A 21,001-nucleotide genomic window follows, 5' to 3' on the forward strand; every position below is an offset into this window, starting at 1 on the left:
TGAGACAACACTTCACCTGTGAATCTGCCGGGTCCCAGTTCTTCCAGGTGAGACAACACTTCACCTGTGAATCTGCTGGGTCCCAGTTCTTCCAGGTGAAACAACACTTCACCTGTGAATCTGCTGGGTCCCAGTTCTTCCAGGTGAGACAACACTTCACCTTCAAATCTGCTGGGTCCCCGTTCTTCCAGGTGAGACAACACATCACCTGTGAATCTGCTGGGTCCCCGTTCTTCCAGGTGAAACAACACTTCACCTGTGAATCTGCCGGGTCCCAGTTCTTCCAGGTGAGACAACACTTCACCTGTGAATCTGCTGGGTCCCAGTTCTTCCAGGTGAGACAACACTTCACCTGTGAATCTGCCGGGTCCCAGTTCTTCCAGGTGAGACAACACTTCACCTGTGAATCTGCTGGGTCCCAGTTCTTCCAGGTGAAACAACACTTCACCTGTGAATCTGCTGGGTCCCAGTTCTTCCAGGTGAGACAACACTTCACCTGTGAATCTGCTGGGTCCCAGTTCTTCCAGGTGAGACAACACTTCACCTTCAAATCTGCTGGGTCCCCGTTCTTCCAGGTGAGACAACACTTCACCTGTGAATCTGCTGGGTCCCAGTTCTTCCAGGTGAAACAACACTTCACCTGTGAATCTGCCGGGTCCCAGTTCTTCCAGGTGAGACAACACTTCACCTGTGAATCTGCCGGGTCCCAGTTCTTCCAGGTGAGACAACACCTCACCTGTGAATCTGCCGGGTCCCAGTTCTTCCAGGTGAGACAACACTTCACCTTCAAATCTGCTGGGTCCCAGTTCTTCCAGGTGAGACAACACTTCACCTGTGAATCTGCTGGGTCCCAGTTCTTCCAGGTGAGACAACACTTCACCTGTGAATCTGCTGGGTCCCAGTTCTTCCAGGTGAGACAACACTTCACCTGTGAATCTGCCGGGTCCCAGTTCTTCCAGGTGAAACAACACTTCACCTGTGAATCTGCTGGGTCCCAGTTCTTCCAGGTGAGACAACACTTCACCTGTGAATCTGCCGGGTCCCAGTTCTTCCAGGTGAAACAACACTTCACCTGTGAATCTGCTGGGTCCCAGTTCTTCCAGGTGAGACAACACTTCACCTGTGAATCTGCTGGGTCCCAGTTCTTCCAGGTGAGACAACACATCACCTGTGAATCTGCTGGGTCCCCGTTCTTCCAGGTGAAACAACACTTCACCTGTGAATCTGCCGGGTCCCAGTTCTTCCAGGTGAGACAACACTTCACCTGTGAATCTGCTGGGTCCCAGTTCTTCCAGGTGAGACAACACTTCACCTGTGAATCTGCCGGGTCCCAGTTCTTCCAGGTGAGACAACACTTCACCTGTGAATCTGCTGGGTCCCAGTTCTTCCAGGTGAAACAACACTTCACCTGTGAATCTGCTGGGTCCCAGTTCTTCCAGGTGAGACAACACTTCACCTTCAAATCTGCTGGGTCCCCGTTCTTCCAGGTGAGACAACACATCACCTGTGAATCTGCTGGGTCCCCGTTCTTCCAGGTGAAACAACACTTCACCTGTGAATCTGCCGGGTCCCAGTTCTTCCAGGTGAGACAACACTTCACCTGTGAATCTGCTGGGTCCCAGTTCTTCCAGGTGAGACAACACTTCACCTGTGAATCTGCCGGGTCCCAGTTCTTCCAGGTGAGACAACACTTCACCTGTGAATCTGCTGGGTCCCAGTTCTTCCAGGTGAAACAACACTTCACCTGTGAATCTGCTGGGTCCCAGTTCTTCCAGGTGAGACAACACTTCACCTGTGAATCTGCTGGGTCCCAGTTCTTCCAGGTGAGACAACACTTCACCTTCAAATCTGCTGGGTCCCCGTTCTTCCAGGTGAGACAACACTTCACCTGTGAATCTGCTGGGTCCCAGTTCTTCCAGGTGAAACAACACTTCACCTGTGAATCTGCCGGGTCCCAGTTCTTCCAGGTGAGACAACACTTCACCTGTGAATCTGCCGGGTCCCAGTTCTTCCAGGTGAGACAACACTTCACCTGTGAATCTGCTGGGTCCCAGTTCTTCCAGGTGAGACAACACTTCACCTTCAAATCTGCTGGGTCCCCGTTCTTCCAGGTGAGACAACACTTCACCTGTGAATCTGCTGGGTCCCAGTTCTTCCAGGTGAAACAACACTTCACCTGTGAATCTGCCGGGTCCCAGTTCTTCCAGGTGAGACAACACTTCACCTGTGAATCTGCCGGGTCCCAGTTCTTCCAGGTGAAACAACACTTCACCTGTGAATCTGCTGGGTCCCAGTTCTTCCAGGTGAGACAACACTTCACCTGTGAATCTGCTGGGTCCCAGTTCTTCCAGGTGAGACAACACTTCACCTGTGAATCTGCCGGGTCCCAGTTCTTCCAGGTGAGACAACATTTCACCTGTGAATCTGCTGGGTCCCAGTTCTTCCAGGTGAGACAACACTTCACCTGTGAATCTGCTGGGTCCCAGTTCTTCCAGGTGAGACAACACTTCACCTGTGAATCTGCCGGGTCCCCGTTCTTCCAGGTGAGACAACACTTCACCTGTGAATCTGCTGGGTCCCAGTTCTTCCAGGTGAGACAACACTTCACCTGTGAATCTGCTGGGTCCCAGTTCTTCCAGGTGAGACAACACTTCACCTGTGAATCTGCTGGGTCCCAGTTCTTCCAGGTGAGACAACACTTCACCTGTGAATCTGCTGGGTCCCAGTTCTTCCAGGTGAAACAACACTTCACCTGTGAATCTGCTGGGTCCCAGTTCTTCCAGGTGAGACAACACTTCACCTGTGAATCCGCTGGGTCCCAGTTCTTCCAGGTGAGACAACACTTCACCTGTGAATCTGCTGGGTCCCAGTTCTTCCAGGTGAAACAACACTTCACCTGTGAATCCGCTGGGTCCCAGTTCTTCCAGGTGAGACAACACCTCACCTGTGAATATGCTGGGTCCCAGTTCTTCCAGGTGAGACAACACTTCACCTGTGAATCTGCTGGGTCCCAGTTCTTCCAGGTGAGACAACACTTCACCTGTGAATCTGCTGGGTCCCAGTTCTTCCAGGTGAGACAACACTTCACCTGTGAATCTGCCGGGTCCCAGTTCTTCCAGGTGAGACAACACTTCACCTGTGAATCTGCTGGGTCCCAGTTCTTCCAGGTGAGACAACACTTCACCTGTGAATCTGCCGGGTCCCAGTTCTTCCAGGTGAGACAACACCTCACCTGTGAATCTGCTGGAGTCGTCTATTGTGCCCAGTGTTCCCGGAGCGACCTCCTCCATATTGGTGAGATCCGTCGTAAGTTGGGGGACCGCTTCGTCGAGCACTTCTGCTTTTTTAAGTGGAACTTCCCAATGCCCCAACATTTTAATTCCCATTCCCATATGTCAGTCCTTGGCTTCTTGTGTCAAGATGAGGCCACCCTCAGCATGCAAGAGCAACACCTGATATTTTCCTGGATAACCTCCAACCTGATGGCATAAATATTGATTTCTCCATACGGTAAAAATAGTGCCTCTGCTTCCCCACTCTCCTCTCCTATCAGATTCCTTCTCCAGCCTACCTTTCCTACCCATCCGGCTTCAACTATCACCTTCGAGCTATCCTCCTCCCCCACCTTTGGTGTCTTCCCCCTTCCTTTCCAGTCCTGAAGAAGGGTTGACTGTTTTTACGCAAATGCTGCCTGACCTGCTGAGTACCTCTAGCAGCATTTTGTGAATCAGACCTGATGTCACTCCCCTACTTTTCCTACATATTGGGATAGAAACATAGAAAACCTACGGCACAATACAGGCCCTTCGGCCCACAAAGTTATGCCGAACAAGTCCCTACCTTAGAAATTTCTAAGCTCCATGTACCTATCTAAAAGTCCCTTAAAAGACCCTATCGTATCCGCCTCCACCACCGTTACCGGCAGCCCATTCCACACAGTCACCACTCTCTGAGTAAAAAACTTACCCCTGACATCTCCTCTGTACCCACTCCCCAGCACCGTAAACCTGTGTCCTCTTGTGGCAACCATTTCAGCCCAGGGAAAAAGCCTCCGACTATCCACACGATCAATGCCTCTCATCATCTTATACACCTCTATCAGGTCACCTCTCATCCTCCGTTGCTCCGAGGAGAAAAGGCCGAGTTCACTCAACCTGTTTTCATAAGGCATGCTCCCCAATCCAGACAAAATCCTTGGAAATCTCCTCTGCACCCTTTCTATGGTTTCCACATCCTTCCTGTAGTGAGGCGACCGGAACTGAGCTCAGTACTCCAAGTGGGGTCTGACCGGGGTCCTATATAGCTGCAACATTACCTCTTGGCTCGTCAATTCAATTCCACAATTGATGAAGGCCAATACACTGTATGCTGTCTTAACCACAGAGTCAACCTGTGTGGCAGACTTGAGCATCCTATGGACTTGGACCCCAAGATCCCTCTGGTCCTCCACACTGCCAAGAGCCTTATCATTAATACTATATTCTGCCATCATATTTGACCCACCAGAATGAACCACCTCACACTTATCTGGGTTGAACTCCATCTGCCACTTCTCAGCCCAGTTTTGCATCCTATTGATGTCCCGCTGTAACCTCTGACAGCCCTCCACACCATCCACAACACCCCAACCTTTGAGTCTGTTGGGGTCATCAACTGTATCCGTTGCTCCCAGTGTGGCCTCCTGTATGTGGAGTAGAAAACGCCTTCGACAAGCACCGTCAGAAAAAGCATGATCTCCCAGTGGCCACCCATTTTGACTCCACTTCCCGTTTCCATTCCAACATATCATCAGTCCTTGGCCTCCTCTGCTGTTGTGATGCGGCCACACTCAGGCTGGAGGAGTGACATGTTGAATTCCGTCTGGGTAGCCTCGCATGAACGTTGGATTTCTCGAATTTCCAGTAGCGGCGCCCTGCATCATTCCCCATCCCCATTTCCCCCTCTCACCTTGCCTGCCCATCAAACCCCTCTGGTGCTCTTCCACGCCCCCACTTGTTTCTTTCTGTCCTCTCCTATCAGATTTCCCCTTCCCCAGCTTTGTACCTTCTTCACCAATCAACTTCCCAGCCCTTTACTTCATCCCTCCCAGTTTCACCTATCACCTTGTGTTCCTGCCTCCCCTCCACCATCTTCTAACTGACTCACCATCCTTTTTCTACAGTTCTCAGCCCAAAAATCGACTATACTCTTTTCCATAAATGTTGCTTGGCTTGTAAGTTCATACAGCATTTGAGGGTGTTTCTCAGCAACATCCTTGTAAATTTTCTCTGCACTCTTTCAATTTTTGTTTCATCTTTCCTCTAGACAGGTGACCAAAACTGCACACAACACTCCAAACACTCCAATCACCAACATCTTTTACAACTTCAACATAACATCCCATCTTCTGTACTCAGTGAACACGAGTGAATCTGCAGATGCTGGAAATAAATAAAGACCTAACTTGTTCAACCTTTCTCTGTCACTTAGGTGCTGAAACCCAGGTAACATTGGCACATTGGCCTTCAATAAATCAATGTACTGAGGACAGAATAAAAAACACAAAATGCTGGCAGAACTCAGCAGGCCAGACAGCGTCTATGGGAGGAGGTAACCCTCCTGATGAAGGGTTTCGGCCCGAAACGTCGTCACTACCTGGGTTTATTCTTTGGAGCGTAGAGGTTGAGGGGGGAACAAAGTATTTAAAATTATGAGGGGGATAGATAGAGTTGACGTGGATAGGGTTTTTTCCATTGATAGTAGGGGAAATTCAAACAAGAGGACATGATTTGGGAGTTAAGGGGCAAAAGGGGTAACATGAGGGAGAGTTTCTTTACTCAGAGAGTGGTAGCTGTGTGGAATGAGCTTCCAGTAGAAGTGGTAGAGGCAGGTTCGGTATTGTCATTTAAAGTAAAATTGGATAGGTATGTGGACAGGAAAGGAGTGGAGGGTTATGGGCTGAGTGCAGGTCGGTGGGACTAGGTGAGAGTAAGCACTCGGCATGGACTAGAAGGGCCGAGTGGCCTGTTTCCCTGCTGTAATTGTTAAATGGTTATAAAAGCTTTCTTTACGACTTCATCTACCTGTGACACCACTTTCAACAAATTATGGCGTGTTTTCTCAGATCCCGTTGTTCTACCGCACTCCTCAGTGCCCTACCACTCGCTGTGTACAACCTACCAAAGATCAATACTTCACACTTGTCTGTATTCAATTGCATCGGCCATTTTTCCGGCTGATGCAGATCCCTCTGCAAGCCTTCCCTGCTGTCCTCAATCTTGGTGTCATCTGCAAATTTGCTGATCCAGTTAAGCACATTACCATCCAGATCACTGATATTGATGGCAGCAGCAATTCCTGTAGCACACCACTAACCCTAGGCCTCCAGTCAGAGGGCAGCCCTCTACTACCACTCTCTGGCTTCTCCCAAAAAGCCAGTGTCTAATCCAATTTACTACCTCACCCCGAACTTTCTTGACCAGCTTCCCATGCGGGACCTTATCAAATGCCTTGTCTTCATCCACCTTCCAGGTCACTGCCTCAAAAAACTAAGATTGGTCAGGCACGACGTACCATGCTGACTATCCACATATCTCCTTCAAACCTCCCCTCTCACCTTAAACGCAGACATCTTCTACCCTGTTGTTATCAGACCTCCAATTTCCACAGTATAAAGTCAAAGTAAATTTATTATCAAAGTACATATATGCCACCAGATACTATCCTGAGATTCATTTTCCAACAGGCATTTACAAAAAATAAAGACAATAGAATTTATGATAAACTATGTATGAAAAAACTGACAAAACCAATGTGCAAAAGACAAATAAAAAGTAAATTACGCTGAGAACATGAGCTAGAGAGTCTTTGAAAGAGTCTGTAGGTCATAGAATCAGTTAGTGAAGATAACCATGCTGGTTGTTGGTGGGTCCTAAGGCTCCAGTACCTCCTACCTGATGATAGTAACAAGAAAGCATGGCCTGCATGCCGGGGATCTTTGATCATGAATGCTGTTTTTCTTGTGAGTAGGGAGAACTGAGCCATATCCACCACTTTCTGTAGATTTTTCTGTTCCTGGGCATTGGTCTTCCAATACACGACCATCAGGATACTCTGCACTGTCAAAGTTGTTGGTGGTGTATCAAGTCTATGCAAGCATCTAATAAAGTACAGGAACTTCGTAGAGATGTACTGGTCCCAAGATAGATCCTCTGATATGTTATTGCCAAGGAAGTTAAAGTTGCTGACCTCCTCTAATTCTGATCCAACGAGAGCTAGCTCGTCTCCTCCTCCCTCTTAGCCAATAATCAGCTCCTCAGTCTTGCTGACATTGACTGGCACCTTGCAACCAGATTCTCAATCGTCCCTCCTACACATCGATTTGTCACTACCTTTGATTTGGCCAGTCAGCAAATTTAAATATGGCATTGAAGCAGTGCTTAGACATATAAAGTGAGTGCAGCTCAGGGCTAAGCATACTTTGGAGATTGTGGAGGTATTGTTGCCAATCTGTGAGGATCCAATTGCACAAAGGGGTATTGAGCCCAAAGCCTTAAAGCTTGTGGATTAGTTTTGAGGGGTTGACAGGTTTGAATCAAGAGTTGCAGTCAATGAAGTTCTGATGTATGTGCCTTCACTGAGTGAAGAGCCAATGAAATGGCATCTGCTTTTGACCTTTTGTGACAGTAGGTAAATTGGAATGGATGTTTCATGACCAATCACTCAAAATACTTCATCACAGTGGATGCAAGTGCTACTGGATGATGGTCATTGAGGTGGGTTACCATGTTCCTTTTAGGCACTGACATGATTGAAGCAGATAGTTCCTCTTCTTTAGGCTGCTGACAGCAGCTCATCCATCCTGTATTTGTGCCCAGTCTTTCAAATCCAGGGGTAGCCCATCTACACTTCTAAGCAATGACGACTGATGTTTTTGGAACTTCTTTTGGTGTTTCTGTAACACTGTTTTTTATGGGATGGGGTTGCTAGCTCTATGCCCAAAGCTCCTTTCACAGCCGGGCTTGGGACTGTCCGTGGTGGAGATTCAAACTGTTGTCTTTGTAGCATATCATTATGTCAGTTTGGTTTACTTTGGCAAAAATAAGACCAGGTTTCCAGAGTTCCATCTTCACATCTTATCTGTGGTTCCATATCAATCTCAGCTGTGCTAAACAGCCTTGCTTTTTGGGCAATCTGCTATTTTATAATTAATTCCACCCTCCCTGGCCCCCAAACACATGACAGAAATCATTGTCCAACTTACGTATTTTACTGCAGCTCGCACTATCTGGGCTTCTGTGACCTACACCTTGGTACTGCCCACAGTCAGACCTACACCTTGGTACTGCCCACAGTCAGACAGGATTGTGTTGATTTCTCAATGCCCTGTCCACAGTTATAGAACATAGCCCACAATGTTGTGCCGACCCTTAAACCCTGCCTCCCATATAACCCCCCCACCTTAAATTCCTCCATATACCTGTCTAGTAGTCTCTTAAACTTCATTAGTGTATCTGCCTCGACCACTGACCCAAGACAGTGCATTCCATAGACCAACCACTCTCTGAGTGAAAAACCTTCCTCTAATATCCCCCTTGAACTTCCCACCCCTTACCTTAAAGCCATGTCCTCTTGTACTGAGTAGTGGTGACCTGGGGAAGAGGCGTTGGCTGTCCACTCTGTCTATTCCTCTTAATATCTTGTACACCTCTATCATGTCTCCTCTCATCCTCCTTCTCTCCAAAGAGTAAAGCCCTAGCTCCCTTAATCTCTGATCATAATCCATACTCTCTAAACCAGGCAGCATCCTGGTAAATCTCCTCTGTACCCTTTCCAATGCTTCCACATCCTTCCTATAGTGAGGCGACCAGAACCGGACACAGTACTCCAAGTGTGGCCTACCCAGAGTTTTATAGAGCTGCATCATTACAGCGTGTCTCTTAAACTCTATCCCTCGACTTATGAAAGCTAACACTCCATAAGCTTTCTTAACTACACTTATCTACCTGTGAGGCAACTTTCAGGGATCTGTGGACATGTACCCCCAGATCCCGCTGCTCCTCCACACTACCAAGTATCCTGCCATTTACTTTGTACTCTGCCTTGGAGTTTGTCCTTCCAAAGTGTACCACCTCACACTTCTCCGTGTTGTAATCCATCTGACACTTCTCAGCCCACTTCTGCATCCTATCAATGTCTCTCTGCAATCTTTGACAAGACCACCAATCTATGTGTCGTCTGCAAATTTGCCAACCCATCCTTCTACCCCCACATCCAGATTGTTAATAAAAATCACGAAAGGTAGAGGTCCCAGAACAGATCCTTGTGGGACACCACTAGTCACAACCCTCCAATCTGAATGTACTCCCTCCACCACGACCCTCTGCCCTCTGCAGGCAAGCCAATTCTGAGCCCACCTGGCCAAACTTCCCTGGATCCCATGCCTTCTGACTTATCCCAGAGTTAGAGGAGTAATTGTACCAGCCCATTTTTCCATTTCCCAGGATCACCACATGGATTTGCAAATTTGAGTCTACCTTTATCCTCGTGCCCATCTTGAATTCTTCATGGAGCACTTCTTCTCCCATTCTTCTGGAACTTCTCGACCTTTTTCAAAATTTCAAGGTTCTTTAATTGTTTAATAGTATAAACGTCGGTCTCGCCCGCCATCGCTACCAGGCTTTTAATAATCAGGTCTTCTGAAAGCTCCACCTCTTGTCTTTTCCTGTGACTGTGATGGGAATATGTACTGGGCTTTGGAAGCCATTTCCATTGGTAATATACAAGGGAAGGTGATGGATTTCCTTAAGCATCTAATGAAATGGCCCAGCTATCTGGGGCACTTGGTATTATATGTGTCTTCAGGAGTTGGGTTTTCTGAACAGTCCCTAGTCCCCTGGATGGGGTTAGTCTATGCACACAGCATCCGCCACATCACCCTTCCACTGTCTACAGGTCAGGACTGTGAGGGAACACTCCCCACTTCCCTCAATGGGGTTAGTCTATGCACACAGCATCCACCACATCACCCTTCCACTGCCTACAGGTCAGGACTGTGAGGGAACACTCCCCACTTCCCTCAATGGGGTTAGTCTATGCACACAGCATCCGCCACATCACCCTTCCACTGTCTACAGGTCAGGACTGTGAGGGAACACTCCCCACTTCCCTCAATGGGGTTAGTCTATGCACACAGCATCCGCCACATCACCCTTCCACTGTCTACAGGTCAGGACTGTGAGGGAACACTCCCCACTTCCCTCAATGGGGTTAGTCTATGCACACAGCATCCGCCACATCACCCTTCCACTGTCTACAGGTCAGGACTGTGAGGGAACACTCCCCACTTCCCTCAATGGGGTTAGTCTATGCACACAGCATCCGCCACATCACCCTTCCACTGTCTACAGGTCAGGACTGTGAGGGAACTCCCCACTTCCCTGGATGGAGTGAAAGATCCAACAATCCCTCAACATCCAGGACAAGGCACCCTGAATGTGTTCTCCCTCCACAATGAGTCCACTGCAACCTTAGTGTGTGTTGTCTACAGAATGCCCCATATTTCCTCACATGCCTCTCCAAACCCTCCAACCTCAACTGCCCTGGGAAGATGAGGGGGAACACCAAACTCCCTCTCCACTGACAACACTGAGGGAGCACCTTCCCCCCCCATACACACAGTTGAGGGGGTGACAATTTCTGGGACGCCCACCTCTGCAAACATCATAGAAACAGAACAGTACTCTTCTTTGTGAGAAAGTTTGTTTCGAATGAACAGTGGTACAGTTGTAGCATAACTTCCCTAATACAAATAATTGCATTAATTTAAGAAAGAGCGCGTGGCCATGTGTACATGGTAAATTAGGGGAGGTGTACGTAGGAATGCACTCCAATTCCTTGTACTGAGGGAGTGCGGTACCCAGGAAACCGAGTACTACAACCAGACACACACTCCCTGGTACCAAACGAGCACCACACCATATAGGGAGATGTACATCCTGCAGCAATGTTGAACCCCAGGCACACTCTACCCAGCTGCACTGTATGGTAAGATGTACCTACTCAGGAACAGTGCAGTGAAGTCCAGCCAAACACTCCCCGAGATTGAAATAGTGCCACACTGGATAGAATAGAACCAGCTCCACCCACCCCCCTCTCTCTTTAAAGCAGACAGGGGAGATTAAGGAGGGAGACCTCATCCCCAGACTCTGGGAATCAGGAAGAGATCGAAGCACACTGGGGTTCTGTCCGTCTGTGTTCCACACCATGTACCCTTTGCTGGTGAGTCTTGAGGTGAGAGGACTGGGAGAAGGCCCTGCCACATTGGGCACAGGCATGGGGACGCTCGCCTGTGTGCACCAGTCGGTGGCGGCCGAGAGCAGAGGAGGCGGCAAAGCGCTTGCCACACTGGGCACAGGCAAAGGGGCGCTCGCCAGTGTGGGCCCGCAGGTGCTTGGCAGCCTGGGAGGGGTAGCGGAAGGCCCTAGGGCAGAGGGGACAGAGGTGGGGACACGGGCGTGGGGCCCAAGGCCGAGAAGGGTAGCAGCAGGTCCCGGGACGGGGGTGGGGGGGCTGGCGGTGTGAGCGGAGGTGGCGGGAGAGTCCACTGACTGACCGGAAGTGTTTGCCGCAGTGCGGGCAGGGATGGGGGGGGAGGAGGGGCAGAGGGCGAGGCCCAGTGTGGAGGCGGCGATGGGTCTTTAGGTGGGAGGATTGGGAGAAGGCTCGGCCGCAATCGGGACAGGGGTGAGGCCGCTCACCGGAGTGCACCAGCCGATGTCGGAGCAGAGCAGAAGAGACGGCAAAGCGCTTGCCACACTGCCCGCACAGGAAGGGCCGCTCGCCAGTGTGGGCCCTCAGGTGCAGAGAGAGCCGGGACGGGTAGCGGAAGGTCCGGGGGCAGTGGGGGCACTGGTGGTGGAGAGTGGAGGCAGAGGACCGGGATTGAGGCTGGGGAGGAAGGCAGATGCAGGGACCCTGCATTTGCAACTGGGATTCAGGAATGCCGATCTCCTGGGAGCAGGATATAGGGGTGTGGATCCCCTGCGTCTGTAGCCGGGAGCAGGGAAAGGACTGCGGCCAGGATTCGGGGGTGTGGATCCCCTGTGTCTGTAGGCGGGAGCAGACACACGGCTGCAGCTTGGATTTGGGGGAGCTGGTCTCCCACTGGGCGTCTGGAGAGGGCCGGCAGCGGTGCGCTCTCACAGTGGAGAAACGGCGAAAGCTCCTGCCGCAGCGGGCACAGATGAAGGGCCCGGCGTGCGTATGTAAGTGGGCCTTGAGATGGGAGGGCTGGCCAAAAGCCCGGCCGCACTGAGGGCAGGGGTGGGGCCGTTGGCGGGTGTGAACAAGTTGGTGGCGCAGTAGAGCCGAGGAGCGGGAAAAGGCCCGGCCACATTGGCCACAGCGAAAGGGCCGCAAGCCAGTGTGAATGACCTGGTGGGAGCGCAGCTTGGAGGGGACCGCAAAACCCCGGCCACAGACCATGCAGAGGTGGGGCCTTTCGCCGGTGTGAGTGAATCTGTGCAGGGCGAGTTGCGAGGGGTAACGGAACGACCTGGGGCAGAGTGGGCAGAGGTGGCGTCCATGCGCGCGCTCCCTCTTCCTATAACCTCGCCCCTCTCCACCCGCCTCTGCCTCGGCTTCTGGCTCCTCTTTAATCCGAGTCGGCATGCACCAATCCTGAGACAGCACCGACATCGACACCTCCAAGCAGTTCTCTAAGGGGAGAGAGAAGAGTCCGGAGATCAGCAACATGTAAACACCCATTGGTCGCACTGCAAATATTAACACTCTCCCCGGGAACCCCCCTGTAAATATTAACACTCTCCCCGGGAACCCCCCTGTAAATATTAACACTCTCCCCGGGAACCCCCCTGTAAATATTAACACTCTCCCCGGGAACCCCCTGTAAATATTAACACTCTCCCCGGGACCCCCCTGTAAATATTAACACTCTCCCCGGGACCCCCCTGTAAATATTAACACACTCCCCGGGAACCCCTTGTAAATATTAACACTCTCCCCGGGACCCCCCTGTAAATATTAACACTCTCCCCGGGAACCCCCTGTAAATATTAACACTCTCCCCGGGACCCCCCTGTAAATATTAACACTCTCCCCGGGACCCCCCTGTAAATATTAACACTCTCCCCGGTAACCCCCCTGCAAATATTAACACTCTCCCCGGGACCCCCCTGAAAATATTAACATTCTCCCCGGGACCCCCCCTGAAAATATTAACACTCTCCCCGGGACCCCCCCTGAAAATATTAACACTCTCCCCGGGAACCCCCCCTGAAAATATTAACACTCTCCCCGGGAACCCCCCTGTAAATATTAACACTCCCCCCGGGACCCCCTTGTAAATATTAACACTCTCCCCGGGAACCCCACTGTAAATATTAACACTCTCCCCGGTAACCCCCTGCAAATATTAACATCTCCCCGGGAACCCCCTGTAAATATTAACACTCTCACCGGGACCCCTTTGTAAATATTAACACTCTCCCCAGGAACACCCGGAAAATATTAACACTCTCACCGAGACCCCCCTGTAAATATTAACACTCTCCCCGGGAACACCCTGTAAATATTAACACTCTCCCGGGAACCCCCCTGTAAATATTAACATCTCCCCGGGAACCCCCTGTAAATATTAACACTCTCCCCGGGAACACCCTGTAAATATTAACACTCTCCCCGGGACGCCCCTGTAAATATTAACACTCTCACCGAGACCCCCCTGTAAATATTAACACTCTCCCCAGGGACCTCCTGTAAATATTAACACCGTCCCTGGGGATTCCCTGTAAGTATGTTAATATTTTCAGAGGGTCCCCTGGAAGAGTGTTAATATTCACTGGGTATCCCTGGGGAGTGCGTGATATTTACAGGAGGTCCCAGGGGTAAGTGTTGATATTTACAGGGCTTGCCTGGGGAAATGTTAATATGGACCCTTGAGCAGGGTGTTAATATTTACAGGGGGTCCCCGGGGAGTGGGTCCCCGCATCCGGCCCCATCACCCCACAGCCGCCCTCCTCGCCCCATTTCCGCCCCTTCACCTGGTATCCGCCCCCGCCCCGTATCCACCCCCCTTGCCCGGTATCTGGCCCCTCACCCCGTATCCATCACCTTTGCCCCATATCTGCCCCTCGCTCCATATCAGTCACCCCTCACCCCATATCAGTCACCCCTGTCCCATATCAGTCACCCCCACCCCGTATCAGTCACCCTCGCTCCGTATCTGCCCCCTCACTCAGTATCTGCCCCCTCGCCCCGTATCCGCCCCCTCACCCCACATCCTCCCCCTCGCACCACATCCTCCCTTCGCCCCATATCCGCCCCTCACACCGTATCAGTCACTCTCGCCCGTATCTGTCCCCTCGCCCCATCATCCCATATCAGTCACCCCCGTCCCGTATCAGTCACCCCCGCTCCGTATCCGCCCCTTCATCCCATATCCGCCCCCGCGCCCCGTATCCCCCCTTGCCCCGTATCCGCCCCCTGACCCCGTATCCGCCCCCCCAGACCCCGTATCCGCTCCTCACCCCGTATCCACCCCCTCGCCCCGTATCCACCCCCTGACCCCGTATCCACCCCCTCGCCCCGTATCCGCCCCTTCATCCCATATCCACCCCCTCACCCCGTATTGGTGTCGTCACCCCGTATCCGCCCCCCCTCACCCCGTATCCGCCCCTCGCCCGGTATCCGCCCCCCTGACCCCGTATCCGCCCCCTCACCCCGTATCGGTGTCGTCACCCCATATCCGCCCCCCTCGCCCCGTATCCTCCCCCTCACCCCGTATCCGCCCCCTCGCCCCGTATCCGCCCCCTGACCCCGTATCCGCCCCCTGACCCCGTATCCGCCCCCTCACCCCGTATCGGTGTCGTAACCCCGTATCCGCCCCCCTCGCCCCGTATCCGCCCCCCCTGACCCCGTATCCGCCCCCCTCGCCCCGTATCCGCCCCCTGACCCCGTATCCGCCCCCCCTCGCCCCGTATCCGCCCCCTGACCCCGTATCCGCCCCCTCACCCCGTATCCGCCCCCTGACCCCGTATCCGCCCCCTCACCCCGTATCGGTGTCGTCACCCCGTATCCGCCCCCCCTCGCCCCGTATCCGCCCCCTGACCCCGTATCCGCCCCCTGACCCCGTATCCACCCCCTCACCCCGTATCGGTGTCGTCACCCCGTATCCGCCCCCCTCGCCCCATATCCGCCCCCTGACCCCGTATCCGCCCCCCTGACCCCGTATCCGCCCCCTCACCCCGTATCGGTGTCGTCACCCCGTATCCGCCCCCCCTCGCCCCGTATCCGCCCCCTGACCCCGTATCCGCCCCCTGACCCCGTATCCGCCCCCTCACCCCGTATCCGCCCCCCCTCGCCCCGTATCCGCCCCCTCACCCCGTATCGGTGTCGTCACCCCGTATCCGCCCCCCCGCCCCATATCCGCCCCCTGACCCCGTATCTGCCCCCCCTGACCCCGTATCCGCCCCCTCACCCCGTATCCGCCCCCCCTGACCCCGTATCCGCCCCCTCACCCCGTATCGGTGTCGTCAACCCGTATCCGCCCCCCCTCGCCCCGTATCCGCCCCCTGACCCCGTATCCGCCCCCTCACCCCGTATCCGCCCCCTGACCCCGTATCCGTCCCCCCTCGCCCCGTATCCGCCCCCCTGACCCCGTATCCGCCCCCCTCTCCCCGTATCCGCCCCCTGACCCCGTATCCGCCCCCTCACCCCGTATCCGCCCCCCCTTGCCCCGTATCCGCCCCCTGACCCCGTATCCGCCCCCTGACCCCGTATCCGCCCCCTCACCCCGTATCGGTGTCGTCACCCCGTATCCGCCCCCCTCGCCCCGTATCCGCCCCCTGACCCCGTATCCGCCCCCTCACCCCGTATCGGTGTCGTCACCCCGTATCCGCCCCCCTCGCCCCGTATCCGCCCCCTGACCCCGTATCCGCCCCCTGACCCCGTATCCGCCCCCTCACCCCGTATCCGCCCCCCCTCGCCCCGTATCCGCCCCCTGACCCCGTATCCGCCCCCTCACCCCGTATCCGCCCCCTCACCCCGTATCGGTGTCGTCACCCCGTATCCGCCCCCCCCGCCCCGTATCCGCCCCCTGACCCCGTATCCGCCCCCCTGACCCCGTATCCGCCCCCTCACCCCGTATCCGCCCCCCCTGACCCCGTATCCGCCCCCTCACCCCATATCGGTGTCGTCTCCCCGTATCCGCCCCCCCTCGCCCCGTATCCGCCCCCTGACCCCGTATCCGCCCCCCCTCGCCCCGTATCCGCTCCCCCTCGCCCCGTATCCGCCCCCCCTGACCCCGTATCCGCCCCCCCTGACCCCGTATCCGCCCCCTGACCCCGTATCCGCCCCCTGACCCCGTATCCGCCCCCTCACCCCGTATCCGCCCCCTCTGACCCCGTATCCGCCCCCCCTGACCCCGTATCCGCCCCCTGACCCCGTATCCGCCCCCCCTCGCCCCGTATCCGCTCCCCCTCGCCCCGTATCCGCCCCCCCTGACCCCGTATCCGCCCCCCCTGACCCCGTATCCGCCCCCCCTCACCCCGTATCCGCCCCCTGACCCCGTATCCGCCCCCTGACCCCGTATCCGCCCCCTGACCCCGTATCCGCCCCCTCACCCCGTATCCGCCCCCTCTGACCCCGTATCCGCCCCCCCTGACCCCGTATCCGCCCCCTGACCCCGTATCCGCCCCCCCTCACCCCGTATCCGCCCCCTGACCCCGTATCCGCCCCCTGACCCCGTATCCGCCCCCTCACCCCGTATCCGCCCCCTGACCCCGTATCCGCCCCCCCTGACCCCGTATCCGCCCCCCCTCACCCCGTATCCGCCCCCTGACCCCGTATCCGCCCCCTCACCCCGTATCGGTGTCGTCACGCTCCGGCCTTCCCGGTGCCGGATGAACGGCGGCCGTACCCCGCGCGCGCGTTGCTCCGACCGACCCCTACGTCACCACACGTCCGCCGCGCAGGCGCGCCTCCCTGCCCCGCCCGTTTTGAGGCGCTTTCCCGGCGCGCTTGGAATGCTGGGTGAGGCTGCCGCCATTGCCGGCCTGGACTTGGTGCGAAGTGACTTGGCAGCGCATTCTTTTATCGGCGCTTCGAGTCGCTTTTACTTTCATTATCATCACTAGTGGGTTAACTGTTAAATATAATGTAAGATCTTCACTTTGTATTAACGTTACCTTAATTATGCCTCACGTGCGCGACACTGAACTGCTATTTTTGGTGTGTTAATGATACAAGTAATTTTAAATGTGAATTGCCGATATGAGCGTTATTAAGTTCAAGGTATATTCATTTTCAAAGCATGTATATTTCATAAAACCTTGAGATTCGTCTCCTTACAGACAGACATTAAACAAAGAAACGCAATAGAACCCACTAAAACAAGATCCAACAATCAACTGCAAACAAGCAAATAACACTCAGAACGGAAGTTCGCGCAGGTTAGTCAGCTGCAGGCCGCAGCCTCAGTGCTTTTGCAGAGTCCCATAATTAATCATTAATTTAAATAATCATATGACTATTTGTATGAAAGTTCCTTTAATCACTAAATCAAGTCCTATAATTTGATACAAATAATGTTAAAGTGATGTGAATCGTTTATAATGGACGTTATTATGATAATCACAGATCTGAAGTTCAAAGTAAATTTTATTATCAAAGTACATTTATATCACCATATACAATCCTGAGACTCATCTTCCTGCAGAGATAAATAAATAACGAGAACATGAGATAAAGAATCCTTAAATTGAGATCACCAGTTGCAGGGCAAGTGAGTATAGCTGTCCCCTTTTATTCAAGAGCCTGATGAATGAGAGGTAGTAACTGCTTTGAACCTGCTGCCGGGAGTCTTAAGGCACTTGTATCTTTCTGAGATAGAAAACTGAGACAATCCTGCCAGTGCAGCCAGGGAGTGTCTTATAAACGCTCTGCATTATCTCCTTGCTTTTATATTCTGCTCCCCTTGAAATAAATGCCAACATTGCATTTGCCTTCTTTACCACAGACTCAACCTGTAAATTAACCTTCTGGGAGTCTTGCACGAGGACTCCCAAGTCCCTCTGCACCTCTGATGTTTGAACTTTCTCCCTTTTTAGGGTCTGCAGTATTGTTCCTTTTACCAAAATGCATTATCATACATTTCCCAACACTGTACTCCATCTGCCACTTTCTTTGCCCATTCTTCCAATTTGTCTAAGTCCTGCTACAATCACATTGCTTCCTCAGTACTACCTACCCCCCCACCTATCTTCGTATCATCCACTAACTTTGCCACAAAGCCATCAATTCCAATATTCAAATCATTGACATACAATGTGAAAAGTAGCGGTCCCAGTACTGACCCCTGAATCACTGGCAGCCAACCGGAACGGCCCCTTTATTCCCACTCACTGCCTCCTGCCTCTCTGCCATTCCTCTGTCCATGCCAGTATCTTTGCTGTAACGCCACAGGATTTTACCTTGTCAAGCAGCTTCATGTGAGGCACCTTATCAAATGCCTTCTGAAAATTTAAATAAATGACATCCACTGCCTCTCCTTTGTCCACCCTGCTTGATACTTCCTCGAAGAACTCACACAGATTGGTCAGGCAAGATTTCCCTTCACAGAAACCATGCTGACTTTGGTATTTTATCATTAGTCTCCAAGTACCTCAAAACTTCATCATTAATAATGGACTCCAACATTTTCCCAACCACTGAGGTTAGACTAACTGGTCTATAATTTCCTTTCATTTTGACATCCTCCCTTCTTAAAGAGTGGAGTGATATTTGCAATCTTCCAGTCCTCCAGGACCATGCCAGAGTCAAGTGATTTTTGAAAGATCAATACCAATGCATCTGTTATCTCTTCAGCAACCTCTCTCAGGACTCTGGGATGTTGTCCGTCTGATCCTGGTGACTTACTCACCTTCAGACCTTTGAGTTGACCTAGCAATGGCACTTTGTAATGGCAATGGCACTCACTCCTGCTCCCTGACACTCACAGACCTCTGACACACAGCTAGTGTCTTCAACAGTGAAGGCTGATGCAAAGTACCCATTAAGTTCCTCTGCCATTTCTTTGTCCCCCATTACTACCTCACCAGCATCATTTTCCAGTGGTCTAATATCAATTCCCATCCTTTTAACTGAACACACTTTTAGTATCCTGCTTTATATTATTGGCTAGTCTGGCCTCAAAAGTTGCCTTTTGTTGGATCTTAAAAGCTTCCCAATCATCCAACTTCCCTTTCATTTATGCTAGCTTATTATGCCCTGTCCTTGGCTTTCGTGCAGACCTTAACTTCCCTCGTTTGCCACAGTTGCCTCCCTGCCATTTGAGGACAACTACTTCTGAGGGACGTATCTACCCTGTGCCTTGTGAAGAATTCCCAGAAACTTCAGCCATCTCTGCTCTGCCATCATGCCCACCGGTATCCTCCTCCAATCCACCTGGGCAAGCTCTCTCATGCCTCTGTAATTCCCTTTATTCCATTGCAATACTGATAAATGGGACTGATGCTTCTCTCCCTCTCGGATCCCTTTACAATAAGCTCCCCAATAAAATCTGGATTATTATACAACACTCAGATTAAGATACCCTTTTCTAAAGTATGCTCAACCATAACCTGCTCTAAAAAACCATCTAGTGGAAATTCAATAAATTCCTTCTCTTGCAATCCGACACCAACCTGATTTTCCCAAACCCCTTGTATATTGAAGTCCCCATTACAATTGTGATATTAACCTTATTGCATGCCCTTTCCAGCTCCATTTGCAATATCAACCCCACATCTTGGCTGCTATTTAGAGGCCTATATATGATTCCCATAATGTTTTTTTACCGTTGTAGTTTCTTTCATCCACCCACAAAGGTTCGACATTCACTAACCCTATGTCACCTCTTTCTACAGATGTAATTCCATCTCTTACCAACAGAGCCACACCACCGCCTATACCTTCCTGTCTGCCTTATGATAGAAAGTATACCTTTTTATGTTAAGTTCCATCTGTGGCTGTCTTTCAGCTATGATTCAGCAAAGCCCACTGACCAATCTCGAATTGTGCCACGATTTCGTCCACCTTTTCCCAAATGCTACGCACATTTAAATACAGCACCTTCAGCCCTGCATTCTTCACCCTTTTGAATTTTGCCTCTGTGATACAATTTAACTCCTTGCTCTGTCTACATTTATATCCAATCATTGGCTTGTTCTTCCTTACTTTCATGTTACACCCATCGTCGACTTGTAAACCTGCTGGTTCATCCTCAGCTCTATCACACTGGCTCCCATCCCCCTGCCATATTAGCTTAAACCACTCCCAACAGCTCGAGCAAACCTGCCTGCAGGGATATTGGTCCCCCTCAGATTCAAGTGCAACCTGTCCCTTTTATACAGGTTCCAGCTGCTCCAGAAGAGCTCCCAATGATCCAGAAATCTGCTCCAATTCTTCAGCCACACATTTATCTGCCACCTCATTCTATTCCTATCCTTGCTGTTACGTGTTCCGAGATTACTACCCTTGAAGTCCTGTTTCTCAGCTTTCTTCCTAACTCCCAGTACACCACTATGTACCACGACCTCCAGCCACTCACCCTCCCTTCTCATGTCAGCAGACCTGGGTGATGAGGACTGGGTATGAAACAGTCTGTAAAACTTCAATTTCTTTCTGTCAATGATCATCACTATGTTAATATCAGCAGCCAGGTATCTGTTCTCTATCTGCTTTGTATTCTGTGTTACAGTTGATTATAGTAACGAGTGGGGGAGGCGTCTGTGCTTTGTTCTGGCAGTTTGCAGCTGAGGACTGACGGATGTTATATCTTTTGTTGAACACTCAGATATGCTTAACTTACAATTGGGTACTCTTAAGTTTCATTGCCTGAAGATTATGTTTGCTAATTGCTAATCAATAATCAAAACTCTCGAAAACTCCCACAGATGAACTGCATCATCATGTGGTATGGAGGGAGGGAAGCTATTGCACAATAGTTGCAGAAATTTGTCAA

General features: G+C 52.0%; 1 protein-coding gene across 2 annotated transcripts; it reads right to left on the reverse strand.

Annotated features, from left to right (window-relative positions):
• Positions 1-8,927: 8,927 nt before the first annotated feature.
• Positions 8,928-16,960, reverse strand: LOC132386165 (zinc finger protein 316-like). 2 transcript variants are annotated; one of them, XM_059958453.1, is made up of 2 exons: positions 16,861-16,960; positions 8,928-12,698 (listed from the first exon to the last, which is right to left on the reverse strand). In XM_059958453.1, exon 2 carries the CDS (start codon positions 12,676-12,678, stop codon positions 11,194-11,196), a length of 1,485 nt encoding a protein of 494 aa, XP_059814436.1. In that variant the 5' UTR covers positions 12,679-12,698; positions 16,861-16,960; the 3' UTR covers positions 8,928-11,193. The 2 variants fall into 2 exon arrangements, with proteins under 2 accessions (XP_059814436.1, XP_059814437.1); XM_059958454.1 differs by lacking the exon at positions 16,861-16,960 and adding an exon at positions 14,721-14,733.
• Positions 16,961-21,001: the final 4,041 nt, after the last annotated feature.

This window comes from Hypanus sabinus, unplaced genomic scaffold, assembly GCF_030144855.1.
Source record: "Hypanus sabinus isolate sHypSab1 unplaced genomic scaffold, sHypSab1.hap1 scaffold_1049, whole genome shotgun sequence".
NCBI lineage: Eukaryota > Metazoa > Chordata > Chondrichthyes > Myliobatiformes > Dasyatidae > Hypanus > Hypanus sabinus.

Bases quoted from the DNA above. Each gene is read 5' to 3' on its own strand.
- LOC132386165 (XM_059958453.1), bottom strand. From the start codon at position 12,678: ATGTCGGTGCTGTCTCAGGATTGGTGCATGCCGACTCGGATTAAAGAG.